We start from the raw sequence: 17,138 nt of genomic DNA, 5'->3' as shown, positions 1-17,138 counted from the left end.
TTGTGTTATTTCAAGGGGAGTTCATTTTAAGGTCGTATGTAGCAGGAGTGGTGCTTATTATGTTATTTGTGCCATTAAAATAAAAAAGGGCAATAAAATGACCGGAAACGTCAACATTTGACAAAGGAAGCGTTGTATCCTAGCAACAAGACAGCGACATATTCTACGTCATACCAGCAAATAACCAAATTAAAAGAAACGATGAAACGGATGATTAATCTATTGACGAAACTATAATAACGACCTATTGAAAGTTTAAACTGATATCGACCGCTGACAAAACTCCGGTCTGTCAGCGTTAACGTTTACGTCATATTTCCGCGCCGCGTGCCACAGGCAGCCGTGGAGGACATCGAGCATGGGACACCTTGGAGGTTTATTTCTTCTTATCTTCCCGCTAACCTGCTGTCACATCTGGGGTAAGATGCATGGCTTGCTGGTGCATGTGCGTGAAATGAAAGAGCTGCTTGTGTTGGAGGTCATTTCACGGGATTACATACGAGCAGAGCCTGTCACTTTGAATGGAGACTGTTTACAAAGCAAGCTACAGTGAAGTCGAGCTGGACTTGTATCCAATATACACACAACGTCACAGGAAGCCAAGTTGTTGCAGTCCGAACACAGTTCGAGGAAATATTCATGTTTGGACAGAAAAGTACGAATTTGGTCGGTAGACCGTTAAAAAGATGGAAACATCTGGCCCCTCCTCCGCAGTGAATTGATGCATGTTTGTTAAGAATGTAACATAACGTAAAGATAACAGTCATTTTTAACTAGAATTGTGCAAGTACAGAAGATAAAACACGTGTGTCATGCGGTGTCAGTGTAGGAAATGTGATCCGTATCTCTGAGAGAAAAAAAAATAAATGCAGTAGTTCATGAATGATTCTGCTCAGTATGTCTTCAGATACAGGCACTTGGATTTGATAGGCTTGAAATTTCGTTCTGGTTGTTCATTTTGGTGATTTGGTGATTTGATGATTAAAAAACACATGATGGGAGACAAGTGAAATGTGCAAAACTGCAGAGAAAAGGTTTATTTTGCCTATTTATTGAATCCCACATGCCTGACCCTGTTGACTTTCTGTCAGAATTAGGATGTGTCTCACATAACTGAAAACAACAATTGTGTAATGACACAACTTGTCATGGTTTTTGTAACTTCCTCTGTTCTATCGTGTAATTTTGATTGTCCTTTGTGGTGTCCTGCACTACACATACAGTAGTGTCAAAGACATCCGATGCTGCACAAACTTGTGGAATACTAAATACAAAGACATTATGAAGTGCACGCACATTGTTGTTAAGCCGGTATTACGTTTTGTAATGAAAACTGAAGTTTTAAATTATGAACCAATGCAAAATAGAAGTATTTGGGCTGGTTGTCTCAGACTTTTTGACTGTGTGTTTGCACATGCCTCAGGAGCTGCAGGCCACTCTCTACCCCCCTGCCACGAGCAGCTGGAGTTCAAGTGTGGAGATGGCTCCTGCGTCAAGAAACTGAGTGTGTGTGATGGACACAGAGACTGCGAGGACGGATCAGATGAACACCGCTGTGGTGAGAGCAATGTCAACACATACGATCCCATTCCGAACAATGCACACATACACCCACGCACACCGATTCAGGTTTCAAAAGCTCTTTTTTTTCTTGGCAGCATGAACCGATCAAAGCAAAACAAAAATCGCCATTTCTTGACAAGGGAAGATTACGTTTATTGATATTGTGCATTTCAACAGTAAGACAATTCAAAGTGTAGAGGGGAAGTGCAAGAAGCACAAGGCAGTATACAAAGATATTGAATGGGGTGGACAAAGAATAATACAAAAATAGCAAGAGAAGAATAAACGTGTCACTGTGACACAGTACTACATGTCAGTTTCAGTCCCATATTTGAATAGATATTAAATTAATTAGAAATTGTTTCATTTAAATAATTAAATATTAATTATGTATTCAAAATATTGCTAAAAGGAAGTGGCAAACAGTGTGAGCCATTCATTTAAAAAGAGCTGAACTTCTCCATGCAAACTTGTATGTGCAGACAGTACGTTGATCTACTTTCTTCAGTTTCCTAGCACTGTGTGGGAAAATACCACTGCAGATTTCAGTTTTATAATCCTGCTGAGGCCACGAGAGACTGTAATATTGGATTACAGGGATATTTGGTGTTCAGCATGAACCCGACGCTGCATAACGCTGGCAAAGAGAAACCCTGCAGGAGAAAGTTTGCGAAAGGATTTCATGTGATTGCAGGCATTCAACTTAAACAGTGTTGGTGTGCCTGATGGCAGAATGGAAATGTTGGCAGTGTTGCTTAGAGATTAGAAAGACTGACCTGAATGTTGCTGGTTCTAATGTTGGCCAGAAAAACGTAGAAACTGAACGAGACAAGTAAGTAAGTATGTGACTGTAGGTAAGTTAGTTTCTCACACATGCAAGACTCCCACCTCCTCTGACTCAGTAGAGATGGATGCAAATTTAATCAGGTTAGACAGGTTAGTCCACCTTTTTTTTTTTTTGTTATCACACCACATTATATAATGTACAGCTGTAAAAGGCTTTGTGTTGCAGATTAAACTGTCAATCATTTTTTTTCTATAAAGTGATTTTTCCAAAGCCCAAGATGACGCCCTCAAATGTTTTGTTTTGTCCACAATTCATAGATATTCAGTTTGCTGTCATAGAGGAGTGAAGAAACCAGAAAATATTCACATTTTAGAAGCTGGAATCAAAGTGAAATAAATGAGTCCTAAATCCTAAGATGTGGGAAACTCTCCTGTAAATGGTTGTCACTAACTCCATACTGTGAAGATGATATTAGCAGAGACTCTTAAGTGCTGCAAGACTTAATTACTGCTGTATTTGTAACTGTGCCTCTCACTCCTCACAGATCACCTGTGGTGTGAGAAAGATGAGTTTTCCTGCAGCAACAGACGCTGCATATCTCTACATCTCCTCTGCGATGGCTCGAACAACTGTGGCGACGGGAGCGACGAGGCTTCCTGCCACAACTGCACCACCGCTGGCACGTTCTCCTGCGGGCCGTCTGACACCTGCCTGCCTGGAAACAAGCTGTGTGACGGCCGGTCTGACTGCAGAAATGGGCGGGACGAGTCTAAGGAGTTGTGCGGTTTGTCTCGACCTCGTCCGCAGACTTCCCCCGCATGTACGTCGTCAGAGTTTCAGTGTGGAGACGGGCGGTGCATCCGCCAGAGCTGGAGGTGTGACCACTCAGCAGACTGCTCTGATGGCAGCGACGAGGCCGACTGCAGTGAGTGAGACGGCTTCATAAACAAAGGGAATGTAGACTGCTCTGTCCACATACTTTTGTCCAGTTTTCACCTGAGGCTGTTCCACCATTTTTAGGGTGTCACTCCTGACACGACCCCAGCTCTGAGGTTATGGCAGCTGAGAGAGGTTTCAGATTCTGCTTGACCATCAGACGTGCACTCCTGTTGAAGCATAATGACATGAAATGAAATTTGAGTCCACCACATACTGTAGTTGAGTGCCCTCCTGCTGTATACTGTGGTACCTTGTTGCTAAAGTTGCTAAACCAGCCAGCAGAGGGCAGTGTGGGACTGCTCCTTACTGCATTGAAGAATGTCTTCTTTCAGTGTCCTGCAGGACATCCAGCCCATAACTGAACTGAATCTTTATGTCCGGAATTACTCATTCAAAGAAAATCTGCGGTTTAATTGTGACAATGAAGCACAGCAGTCTTGCTAAGACAGCTGCACCAGAGCTAAAACAATCAATCGATTGACTGGTTTGTTGATCAGTAGAAACAACTGTTGTTTTTGATAATTTGGTAATTGTTCCGGTCATTTGTGAAGCAAAACAATGAAAAAAAAACCCCCACGAATTCTACGTGATGATTTTCTGTGTTTGTCTGTTTGACATCGTGCTCAAGTGATTTTTTTTTTTAGCTTAAAATAAACCATTTGAAGATTAGCAACTGCGTTTTTTTTAACACTGCCTCTGACATCGTCTCACGCGAACAACGCCCAGATTTTGCCCTCTGACACCTAAAACTCAAAAGTAAACGGATAGACTTCATATCTTCTGCACCATATGATTCTACCAAAAGGGTTTCGCAGCAGCCAAACTTTCCCAGCCAATTGACGACAATCCAGATTTTCAGCTGCGTACTTCCTTGTATGACACCACTCATGATGTACTGTTTCTTTTGTGCAGATCAGGACGAGTGTAAGGTCAATAATGGAGGCTGCTCCCATCGTTGTGTGGACCAGCCGATGGGTTTCTTCTGCGACTGCCCTGACAACATGAGGCTGGTTGGGGACAGCCAGTGCGAAGGTGAGGGGCAGCCATGATGGAGCAGCTCAATGCCTGCTAACAGCCTCTAACTTGTGTCCTGACCCACTGAACAAAATAGTTAATGACTTAAGTGTAGACTGTTTCAACACATTTCAGTGCTTCGTCGCTGAAACTCCTTTTAACTGTGTGGTGCTTTTATGTAGAGGTGGACGCGTGCCTGGAGAACGACGTGTGTGATCAGCTGTGTGTGAACGGCAGCCTCGCCTGCGACTGCCACGAGGACTACCTGATGAATCCAGCAACCAGAGAGTGTAAGGCCAAAGGTGAGGAACAGGTGATCTGCGCTCCTGGTAACCAGCCACTGACGCCCATAAAGGTTAAAGTTGGCTTCGAACACCACAGAGATATTGGGTTTGACATATTTCCAATTTGTCCAGGAAGCACAAACAGGGAACGTTTTTCATCTACACAAACTTCCGTTGACCAATATACTGTTATGTTCAGGCTGGCCATTTTTCCCAAACACCAACCTCGAGTTTGTCTCCATGTAAATTATATTGGTTGATGGATCTGTTCAGCTGATGATCAACAAACTTTGATCTGCTGTCAAACTAGAAAAGCAGCTGAGAGTTTTACCCATCACATCCACACCTGTCTGTGAATGAGTCCGCCATTTGTCTTCCCTTCTTCCGCTAACTTGTAAAAACCTCAGAAAGAGTCAGATTGAACCATAAAACCAGTGGGTTTTGGGACAAATTTTCACCCAAAAAGATTCTAAAATTGTTCTCTATTTTGATTTCTTTCTGAGTGCTTTCTTACTATAAGACTGGTCAGCTAGCAAAAGTAAAATTTTTCTTTCCTCTTTTTTTTAAATGTCAGGGAAATCAGGCGTCAGGAACATCCTTTGTTCAATCACAACAAAGAAATTTTACATTGTTGAACTCATTTTGACCGTGCGGGTCTTCAGTGTCCCTCAGAACGCGACGAATGGTTTCCCGCTGCTGCTAGCCCTTTTAGAAACACACGCGTTCATGGTATTTGCGTAAGCACCCACTGGGAAGCATGTTTGCATGTGATATCTGTACGATATCAGTGGCAGGTGGCAGATTTGCAAACTCCCTTACGGTACACTTTGACTCATTTCAGCTAAAAGTTGAGTATGGCTGAACAAACACATTAATTTAACATCCAATGGTGCTCTGAAAACCTATTGAACCTGCCCCTAGATAGCCCTGACCAGTGTTTCTTTTGTGGTCTGCGCTATTGCGTGACATCCTGACCCTTCTGTTCTGATGAGTTATCACATTTGGGTTGGGTGTTGTTGTTTTTTTTTCCTGGTACTCTTTTGATATGATACCTGAGGTTGATTTGGCACAGTTGCCAAAACGTGAGCCTGAAAAGTTGCTCACTTCTATTGGTAACCTCCCTCGAGCCTTTTATTGATCTACACTGATAGCTTTGTCTGCTTTCATTGTCCAGTTCAAAAGAATTCCAAATGCCTTGCTGCCACTTGTCATATATAATATTGTTTGATACACGTGTGAGGAAAATGCGCCAAGCAGTCAAGACTTGTAATTGCAATGGTGTGTGTGTGTGTGTGTGTGTGTGTGTGTGTGTGTGTGTGTGTGTGTGTGTGTGTGTGTGTGTGTGTGTGTGTGTGTGTGTGTGTGTGTGTCATTCCAGGAGACGCGGCTCAGCTGATTTTCACCTCCTCCAAAGGAATTAGGCGGTTAACCGTCACTGGCGCTGAGTACAGGGAATTGGCTCCACATTTCCCGGGAGCGGGGCCAGTGGCGGCCTTGGTCTCTAACCGAACGCTGTACTGGGCACGGCCAGGACGAGGCTCCATATACAGGTAACAGAGAGTAGCTGCGACCACCACACACCACTCTGTATTAGCTGTAAACAAAAAAAAGGATAACCCCACCCATCCATTTTCCTACACTTTTCTGGGTCTCTGTGGCAGCAGGAAAAGCAAAAGACAACCACATAATAAATATGCTGAAAATCGAAACATTTGTCCTAGCTGTGAGCGTGCACGCAAAGAAAATGCTGTCATCTGCCAGTGACCTGGAAGAGCCATGCAGACACCAACAATGCAGATTGTGTTTGAACTTGTGCAAACATCAACTACAGTGTGAACAGAGCCTTGTGCATGCCTCCTATCAATGTCTGTGTCTGTTTTGTGGTATATCATGGTTCTGAACTAGTACTCCATACCAGTACCATTTCTGCAGATAAATTAGCCCAGTACTTTTTCTCATTGTTTTGTTTTGTTTTGATTTAAAGATCAAAATCGATCCAGGAGAGCCAGAGATGTTGTCTTTTTATTGTATGCATTCTTCTGCTTTGTCAATGAAACAACCAAGAAAACGGAAACGGCAGGAAAAACGTTTGAAAACATCCTTCAGGCGTCTCCGTGTGATCACGCACTGATTTCCTGTTCAACTGTTTGCTCAGTTAGTTCCAAAATCCTCCAATCTTTGGCCAGAATTTGTCCGGACACACTGCTTTCGTCTCAGTGTCCTCACATAACCCTGGTGAACTCGGAGAAACGTGACTGCGGTGGTTTGTACACATTGAAACACCGCCTTCATGCTCATTTCTGGACAAAAGGTTAAACAGAAAGGCACTATGGTGCTACAGATGACCTTATGACGAGGTCACCAGCACAGCCTTTGAATTTCCTGTTGTTTCAGTTTTAATTGAATAACATCCTAAAGCACAAACACCTCCCTCCCCCTGTTATTTCCCGTCATTCCCATCAATATTTAAAAAGCTCTTTGAAAAGATGTCTATCTGAACTTTAATCTCTTCAAAGAGCTGTTACAAAGAAAGGAAACTCCCACTTCCTTTGTGTTTTATTGTTCCCTTTTTATACATAAGTGCGTACTGTTTAGTGATAATAATTTAAAGGGTGGATGGTGGTATTTAATCCTCTTAAGGTTCTGTACTGTACTGCTCTCTTCTGTCTCTGGTGTCAACATCATTCCTCATTGTGTCTGCAGACTGAATTTCCTCCTAACTTGAAGGCCTTGAACATCTTACTCAGGAGAGATTCAGACACAGGGAAGTTGAAGTTTCATCCAGGATAGGAGGAGTCAGTCATTGCATGTAGCTGCGCCACTTAGACATCACTAAGGCTCTCGTTTGTCCTAATGTTGAATTTGATACGTCATACAAGCGAGACAAGAAAACATTAAGTTCAACTAAAGATAAAAAGACCCTAACCCTAAACCCAAACCTGTGACCAGATAATTCTGCTCGATGAAAAGTCAGAGGAACGCCAAAGTAACTCTAGCTCAGCCTGAGGGGGCAGGGCCGGCTCGAGGCATAAGCGAACTAAGCAGCTGCTTGGGGCCTCCTGGCCACCAGGGGAACCCCAATCAAGAATATTATTCATTTATCTACACGAACGTCGGGACATTTGAGTTACACCCACCGCTACACACATCCTGCTTCAGAACAACTGTTTTGATGCCTGATACAAAAGGGAAAACTCGCACTGTTTGCATAGCTAATCCTCAAGAGACAGCAGTTAGAGTAGATTAAAGTAGATTATTCCACACTGTATAAACAGTGAACCACCCATAATGGTCACAAGAGATGTTCACACAGACAGTACTTCTTCATTGTGACTGAAGATTTCAGGCCAACTGTTGATGTGGGACCCAATAAATGGGTTCTGGTATTTACATGCAGTGATGAATTTAAGAGGAAGTGTTGTTGGATATGCACAAAAGTGATGTTAGATCATGCATTCCTCTCCCTGGTTGGATATTTTGTTTGTTTCAGCGCTTGTTTGATCACCTCCCTGTCCTGGAGCTGGATATCTAACACTGTCTATGTGAAGTTCTCTAAGAGTTGTATTAAAAACAAATTCTCCACAGTAGACCAGGTCAGAGGCAGACATCTTTGGTAAGTGGAGAATCGCACGTTAGGTTATATTGTTTATGTCAGAAAGTTTTAATTTTGATTGTTTTCTGAAAACACACCTTTTTAAACACACCTCTGCAACCATTGAAATTTTGTGCAGTTTGGGCCTGTGTCTTCTGAGGTTTTAACGTGGAGCATTTTGATTCTGTTTGGGCTTTTAAATGGATTAAAATCACAGTATCAGGCTCCATGCAAACACAGCTACAGTTCAAATCAATTCATCAAACGAGGCAGGCCCTGCTCTGGCTATTTCATTTAGGAAAAATCACCCCAGTCATTGTGGAATCGTTGCTTGTGAAAGTTCCTGTTTTGTTTTGTTTTTTGTTTTTTTTCTGCTTTGTCGTCATATATCTCGCAGAAAACCAAAAAATATCGCAATGTCAGTTTTTTTTCCAATATTGTGCAGCCCTTCTCAAAAACCAGATATGTGAACTTCATGGTAACACTAAAGGAAAAAGTCAGAGAATTAGGTCATTAGTCATTAGGCTGCATCTTCTGGGGACCACAACTACCTGCACAAAACATCACTCAGTCTATCCAGTTATTGATGAGGTATTTCAGACTGGAACAAAGCTGTGGACTGACCACAGTATTAACAAACATGAACATCTCCAGTCTTTGGGTTGCATTTTCCTCTAAAGTTTTAGATTGTTGGTTCCACTGAAGCAATGTAGAGCAGAACTTTTTCATACACACCATGTTTTCATTGATTACAAAAATGTCCCCCCCCCCCCCGGCTGTTTTTTAGGGTCTCCATGGATGGAAAGCCGCAGGATTCGGTGTTGCTGCTTAAAGTTCAAGGTTCAGTCTCAGGCCTGGCTGTGGACTGGATCCACCAGCTCCTTTACTGGACCAATTTGGAGAGTGGTTGTGTCAGTGTTGGTGTGCTGGATGGTTCAACTCAGCGTCCACTTATAACAGGACTGTACAAACCCTCTGCAGTGGCTGTGGATCCTCTCCAAGGGTAGGAGACATTTTCTGGCCGTCAAGGTTGTGTTGTTGTATTGCGTTCACCAGATTAGATCTGATCAGACAAGATGTATTGCCCTTCACATATACTTGTGCAAAGAAAGACAACACACCAAAGGTGCAGTAAGAGTTGGATTAAAACAAATCTTTGTGTCATGTATTTGCTCAGGGAGGGCCGTGTTGTACTGTGTCTCCGTATTGTATTGTGATTTTGATAAACAATTATACAAATTGACTAAAGAAAAAAATCCCCGATCATAGCTTATTAAACGTGAAAGTTTCCTGTAGTCTTTTGTCCTCAACGACAGTAAATATCCTGAATGTCTCTGGGATTTAGCCGAATGAAGACTCATCTTGACGTCATCTCTGGCGTTTGGAAACACTGATTGACATTTTACACCATTTTTAGACATTTGATAAACAAAAAATCATTGATCAACCGATAAGTTCCAATGAATCTACAATAAAATATGTGTTAGTTGCAGCCTATTGGCGAAGCGCTGTTTAGGCACTGTTGCCTCACAGCAAGACAGAAAGGTTCGATTCCTGGCAGTGACAGGGCCTTTCAGTGGGGAGTTTACGTAGTCTCCCTGGCTTACTCCAGTTTCCCCCACCAACAAAACATGTATTTAGGCTTATGTGTCCAAGTTTTCAAAGTTTTCATGCGCATTTTGCCTCCCAAAATGAGATAAGTAAATCATTATTAGACAAAAAGATGAGGATATAAAACGGATAAATAAGTAAGGAAATGTAGTAGTAGTAGTAATAATAATAATAATAATAATAATAATAATAATAATAATAATAATAATAATAATGATGATGATGATGATGATGATGATGATGATGATGATTGTAATAATGATAATAGTAGTAGTAGTTGTAGACAGATTCAAGAAACTGGAAACGATTGAGGAACATTTAAAAACAGGACAAAGCAGGAATCTTATCCCAAAACTCAGCTGTGATGTTCATTTTCCTCTTCCGTTCTCTCAGGCTGCTCTTCTGGGCTCAGAGTGGCAGCTCCCCAAAGATTGAGCGATCTCGTTTGGACGGTCGGGACAGGATGACTCTTGTCACGTACTCAATACGCCACCCAGTTGCTCTCTCTGTGGGTACGTGCTGAAATGTTACTGAGCTGATTGTACTATGAGTTTTAGATTTGTAGATGGTCATGGTCAAAAATATGTAAACTAGTTAGGGAAGCACAGCTACCGCAGTGAAACAGAAACACTACGTGCTTTATTTATTAACCAGAGGGCTGATGTTATCACAGTTTAGTTCAGTGTGTCTCAGTGTTGCCCTTTGTGGTTCAGATCACCTGTTCATGTGATTTTAATACGTGCAACATAATCTAGATATGCCTCGCCAGCTGCTGTACTGGGTCGATCTGGGAACAAAAAGCATTTCCAGAGTGAATCTAGACGGCCGTCATCGCAAAACTGTGGTAGAGTCTAATGGTTACCTGGACCGACCCTTTGGACTGGCTGTGTTTGAGGTAAATAAACCCCTTACAGCCCACTGTTGTACCCATGTCTTTTACTCAATGCAAATAAATCTGGAAATGAATGATAATAGTTAAATATTGTCGAAATAAAACAAAGATTGCAGCACCCAGAGAAATTATGTCACTATAGTTTTTGACATCCATCCTCTAATTCATTCAAATCCTGCTGCAGTCCTTTTTTTGTTGCCTTCCATGAAGGTGTTGATAGTTGACAGAAATAGTGAGGAAGGGAACCCACATCCTTTTGAGACTTCTGAACAGGGTCATGCTGTTATGGCCCGGCTCATGAGCCATGAACAAAACAAGAGAGACACAAGTGGTAACTGCAAAAATGAACAAATGTATTAACCAAGTAAACAAACGATACTTAAATACTCCTGGGAGGACTGATCAGCTGCTCCCAGGAGTGTTGATTACAACTCCACCCACCAGCAACCTGCAGGCCAACAGACAAACATGAGGGAAAACACACAACAGGCCCTGATAAAGCAGGAGGGCCATCACACCCTCCCCCATAGAAACGGGGTCCCAACCCCGGAACCAAAACAATTTAACCATATTATAACAGTTATTATTTTAAATCGTCCATATCTATAAAAAGTAAGGCTGAATGGCTTTTCATCCGTGACTTTTAAGAGTGACTGATCAGATGCTTGTCATGTTTAATATCAATTACTTAGAACCATTACACAACGATTTACGCACAGCGGCTTGGGCGAGCCCCCACCTTGTTACGGCCCGGCTCATGAGCCTTGAACGAAACAAGAGAGACACAAGTGGTAAACTGCAAAAATGAACCAATTTATTAACCAAGTAAACAAAATGATACTTAACATCCTAACCTAACCTAATCAGGCTGAGGCCAACTAAACTAAAACATGGTGCTCCTAAGCAGGAGAGCCAAAAGGAATAGAGAGCATATCGAACACAGCCAGGTCTTAAATACTCCTGGGAGGACTGATCAGGTGTCCTGATCATGCATGCACTTGTATCGCTCCCAATACATAGATACACTGTAATGTAGAAAGTGCAGACATTAGTGTGATACATTCAACACCTCGTTTGACTCCAAGCATGAGTTTCGGGTTCATCTTCATGCTGGGTGGTGTCTATGAAGCAAAGGTTTCGCTGATTGGGTCCACTCTATTTTGTGCTCTAATAACACACACGAGAACAGGGTTGATCTGACACTTGTTCACCTTTTTAACACAAATTTCAGCTGATGGTAACAGTTAATTGTGTGTCCATTCTGCCACAGGGTTTTGTGTATTGGAGTGACAACATGACGAGCTCCATCTGCCGAGCCGACAAACACAACGGCAGAAACCTTCAGATACTGCTGCCAAACGCCACCTCACCGGGCGGCATGGTCATCGTTCAGCCTGTTCTTCAACCAAGCGGTACAACCAGTCAGATGAATTCAACGTGTACTGTGTGTCTCAGACTTTGTGCTGAGCACTGTGTTCTAGCGCTCACCGCCTGCACTGAATCCGTTAAACAGGCATTCTGTTATGTCATGTAAACAACCCGGGTATCAGCTGCGTGCTACTGATCAGAGTGGAGACATAACTACTGAAGTAAAAGATGGATGAGTTTGCTAAGATAGCTGTTCTTCCTGCGTTTGTACTTTTTAAACAGAAAACACACATTTTGTACTGTGACATTTAGACACTCCTTGAATGGGAATGACTTAGCCAACTGCAAGAAGAGATGGTGTCTTTCAGCTCACCAGTGATCTTCCCTCAGTCAGTTTTTGTCTTTGTTTAGTTTTTTGTAGTACGAGGACTCAGTATTGTATAGATAACTCCTCATTTCAGCCTCAGTGCCTCAGCACTTTCAATGCCAGTGACAGGACTGAAAATAGAAACAGGGTGTCGAGCTCAAAACCGCACTCTGCTTTGCTTTGTACTAATAAGGCCATTCCAACAGGAAAAAATAAAATCAGGCTGATTCTTGCCACTTACACTTGCTTGGGTTGCATGTAGTTAAGATACAGTGTAAAGGGTGAAATGTTTTTTGTAATAAGGTCAGATGAACTGTGTTGGTACCTATGACCTTCATGATGCCATGCCAACTTGTTGTCATTGATTCCTCTAATTTTCCTGGTGCTTAGGGCCATCTGTATGCGGACATACCCGGACGGTTTGCCAGCACGAGTGTATTATCGACCTGATGTCTGAGAGTCCGGAGCTGAGCTGCACTCCTCCAGCACCAGGACAAAACAAATCCCAAGAAATTCCTGCCATTTCTCGCACAGTACCTGCGCCGACTTTATCTGAGCCTACGTTTGCTGGAATCCTCTCTCTTATCAGTAAGAAACTCAAACAAATCCTTTACTGTGCAGTGTTTCCTTACCAATCAGACATTAATTGTGGCAGTTGGCTGTCCAGCTGGCATGCCATAAAGCCTGCACACTTGAGATCTGAGATTAATGTGTGGGAAACACTGTTGCACACATCCTTTACAGGGACGCACCTGTGCCAAAAGGTAAAATGGTCAAACGGAAATAAATTTGTAATCAAATATTGACTGTAGAAGATAAACATTGATGCCATTTCATCCCTCCGTTTCCCTTAAGTTACCATTTACCAGCTGCTTCCCACTAGAGTTTATGATTTTCAAATGCAAGGCTGTGGATCTAAATGTGATGTCACTGCACACTGAGGTCGTCATGGTCACTCCCATCTGAGTCATGCATATGTAACAGGCAGCATCTGTCACTGTGCATTCACCCTGCCAGACAGCTTTGGAGGTGACTGTTTCCACGTACAGATTTATTAAGAGCTGCGACTCCTAAAGGCGAAAATGAAAAGAAGCAAAGTGGAGCTCTGCTCTCTGTGTTGCCAAATTTAGCAGTTTGCTAAATATGACATGTAAATATTTGTACAAGACATTTTTTAGACTTTCCGTTTTGAGCTACATGCTGTATTTGCTTGTTTATCATGTAAAGTGAGTGTATAAAGAAGCACTCGCCAAACAAAATGCATTATTGTTATTATGCGTATATTTCCTTTTTCCTCTTGATGTTTTAGCTTCTTGTCCAGTCATAACAGACACCTGTTTGTTTGTCCACTCAGAGGAGGAGAAGGGGGTTGGCAGAACGCTGATGTCAACCCCTGAACCTCCGTCATGTCTGGAGAGGCCACAGAAAGTGATTCATTTCTCATGTGTGTGCGTGTGTGTGTGTCTCTCTCTCAGTGTTTCTCAGTGTGCTCCTGGTGGGAATGGCTCTGTGGTGGTGGAGAGAGGAGTTCAGGCCGTCCACGTCTCTCACTGAGCAGAGTTTCTCCCTCAAAGAGTCCCAGGACCCGCTCATCATCCCGCCTCCAAACACATGTCGGGTCAAGGCAAGAAAAGTTTACCCACACACACACACACACACACACACACACACACACACACACACACACACACACACACACACACACACACACACACACACACACACATAAAAATAGTTTACACAGGCACCTTCATTCACCTTGAGAGAGGAGATACCATTCATTCAGCAGCACATGTGTAAATTCGAGATATATATACCAGTTTTAAAGAGGTGTTGATTTTCCACCTCGTGGTTATTTCGGAAGCTGTGTTTATAATGTGGAAGAATCTCACATGGCGGGCACATCTGACATTGAGAGAAGATGACATTTTAAAGGTGCACAGAGGATGTGAGGATCTCTGAACAAAAAATATGCCCCAAACAGGAGTTACCTGTGTAAGTAGTCAGTTGACTGTCTTTATGCAAGGTAACACCTTGTTCCAAGATGTTGTGGTGGAGTTAGGTCTCCGTAGGCACAGCAGTCTGTGATTTCACGTTGCCTGGCCAGCCTGTGTCCCATTTTGTCCACTGATTTTTGATTGAATGGTAGGTATGCAAATCAAGGGTCTAAGGACAGAGGGTGTTGATCACTGCATGTAAATCCCACTGAGGCTATGTGATGTGATTATTGGCTATATAGATAAGATTGATTTGTTTATTTGATTTGATACACATAATATACACGCAGTGTAAAAGGAAGCCAGAGGAAGTCAAAAAGCTGTTAAATGTTACGTGTCCTTTAGTTTTAACAGTGACATGATGCGTGTCTGGCAAAAATGTTACACCGCCTCTGATTCACAGTCAGTTTTTAAAAAACCTCGCCTGATCCTGAACCCCACAAAATCCCTACAACAGATCCACCTCCTGCACAAAAGTCTTCATCATTTGGAATAAATGTATTGAAAAAAAAATAACCAAATGGAAAGTTCTATCCTGTGAAAGTCGAGTCAAAAGAGAATGCTCACATTTGGACACATTTCCATTACAAAGTACTTTGTACATGCCAGCAATTATTTTAGTGTAACTTGGAAGCATTTGAGTCCAAGACATATTCCCCATGGGGACAATGAAACATCATATCATTATCGTATCGTTAATACAATTGCTGTACTGGCCTCGATAATGCTACTTGTGATTGTAATGTCTCTCAGGTTATACTTGAAACCACTCAGATAGTGTGCCAGATAAACACACCCTCACCAGCTCTCTTTAGGTTAAAGGCTTATGGGGCGCAGTATGTCAACTAAGCCGTGTTTTGTCTTCGCCGCCAGGAAACTCTTCTTAAGCTGGACTTGGATGGTGAATCAAGAAAGTGCGACACAGATTGCCAGTAGGCCAGGATTCACCTGCCGTCTCACGACACCGCAGTGACCTCAGTGTTGTCAGGACAATTTTCAGCTGATCAGCCAGGCAGTTCCCAGTTTCCTCTGGAGGTTAATACCACTTAAGTAATGACTGGGAGGTAAATATCTATGGTCAGATGGGGCCGAGGCTTTCCAACAGTTGCTTCAGTTTGGAAGACATGGTGCTTTCAGCCCTGAGGGCTCCAACATTGTTCTTGGTTGTTGATAAGAATGTTTGCAGCTGAGAGTTCATCAGTGACTATCAGTACTGATTAACTCTGATGTTTGTTTTGCCTTATTTTGTAAGCCCTGCCATCAAGCATTATCCTCAACAGGTCACCAGTTTTGTTGTGCCTCCAAGATGCTCAGTGGAATGTGTTCTGTTTGAATTAGAGTTGGAACATTCGTTCATTAATCAGTAAGTCAATTACCTGCTTGTCTTGTCTCTTGTGACATGAGGCTGAATATATTTGGGTTTCGGACTGTTGATCAGACTGAATTTATTTTATTTGATGAGCTGTCACAGAGCACAAGCACTTAATCGTTTGATTAGAAATATTAACAATAAGGAGCCCTAACGTCAATTTTTATTTTAATGTTCAATTGCACTTTCTCTCCCAACTGATTGAATATTTATATCATCCCGTTATAATTCCCCAAACTTTACTTTAGCTCTATTTCGGACCGTTTTTACTTTCAGACATCAAACAGGGATATAATGAATAACTTGAATGCATTGTATTCATGAATAAAGTGATCTTCCACTGGTGTGTTCATGACTTTCTAGATTTTCACACTCGTGGTCAGTGAGAGCGATGCATTATTGCCTTTTGAATGTACGCTGCCATTTTGCTCAGTGAACAGTCTGATTGAATTGTGCACTTGAAAAATTGAGTGTCTACCTTTTGGATTATTGAAATAGTTCACTTGGGGAAATTCCGTTATCGCCTCTTTGCCAATAGTTGGATGAGAAGATCAACAACATCAACACCGATTAAATGAACGTGAAACATTGTGTTTGGTAATAATTGAGCTGCAGGCTGTGGCTATATTCACAGTAGAGATACGGCATTGATCATGGTGTCTAACCGCAAGAGAGCATATTTCCCAAAATGTTCCAAACTATTCCTTTTAACAGAGATCTTGTTGGTACGAATGCTAGAAGAATAACTTGAAAAAAAAGTGAAGCCAAGCTTGCCCAATAGCATTTATACAGTAGAACTCTAGTTGCAGTTTTGTTGTTTTGATGCCTTCTGATCACTGGTGCTACACTGGGAACAAAGATGTGTTTGTTTTGTTTTTGCTAAATGTCTCATGGAGGTTTGGTTTTGCGCTTGTGTTGGAGTGTATGTTTAGTCGATGGACCTGCTTTGTTTGAATTCAGTCGTTTTGTGTTATTTTTTTGTCTCAAAGTAATGTTTAAATCTGGGGTGATTTAAAAATTCATCAGCATCAATTGAGAGAAAATCCTGTTAGTGTGCTCAAACTGCTGGGTTGTGTGGTTGGTATTTATTTTTAAGTTGGTTTTATTTATATACAGTGCAGAATTGCAGTCATCGTCGTACTGTTTGTGCACCATGGATGACACTGTTAGATGCTGTAAATGAAACAAATAAAGTATTTTTTCTTTGTTTTTCTCCTGCATACGTGTCCTGTATTCACTGTTGTATCCTCTCCTCTCTGCCTGTGAGACTATTAAATTGCTGAGTCACGCTGACAGATGTTTAGGTCGATTAACCATCGTGTTTATTAAAGTGTGTATCACAAAGCAAACGTTTT

General features: G+C 42.1%; 1 protein-coding gene across 1 annotated transcript; it reads left to right on the top strand.

The window, feature by feature from the left end:
* The first annotated feature begins 218 nt into the window (after positions 1–218).
* On the top strand, positions 219–17,001 carry LOC119029208 (low-density lipoprotein receptor-related protein 8-like). The gene is made up of 13 exons (XM_037115888.1): positions 219–419; positions 1,424–1,558; positions 2,895–3,275; positions 4,202–4,321; positions 4,486–4,605; positions 5,966–6,137; positions 8,967–9,182; positions 10,184–10,302; positions 10,546–10,685; positions 11,953–12,094; positions 12,808–13,005; positions 13,893–14,041; positions 15,288–17,001. Exons 1-13 carry the CDS (start codon positions 359–361, stop codon positions 15,348–15,350), a joined length of 2,016 nt encoding a protein of 671 aa, XP_036971783.1. The 5' UTR covers positions 219–358; the 3' UTR covers positions 15,351–17,001.
* Positions 17,002–17,138: the final 137 nt, after the last annotated feature.

Source organism: Acanthopagrus latus, chromosome 11 (assembly GCF_904848185.1).
Source record: "Acanthopagrus latus isolate v.2019 chromosome 11, fAcaLat1.1, whole genome shotgun sequence".
Lineage (NCBI taxonomy): Eukaryota > Metazoa > Chordata > Actinopteri > Spariformes > Sparidae > Acanthopagrus > Acanthopagrus latus.
Note: the sequence above shows the minus strand (reverse complement) of the source record. Positions and strands in the feature narration are given on the sequence as shown.

What these genes read in the sequence shown, in the direction of transcription:
- LOC119029208 (XM_037115888.1), top strand. Translation starts at nt 359, where the DNA reads ATGGGACACCTTGGAGGTTTATTTCTTCTTATCTTCCCGCTAACCTGC. An exon ending in ATCAGATGAACACCGCTGTG is followed by an intron (nt 1,559 to 2,894) that starts GTGAGAGCAATG and finishes CACTCCTCACAG; the next exon opens with ATCACCTGTGGTGTGAGAAA. An exon ending in CCCAGTTGCTCTCTCTGTGG is followed by an intron (nt 10,303 to 10,545) that starts GTACGTGCTGAA and finishes AACATAATCTAG; the next exon opens with ATATGCCTCGCCAGCTGCTG.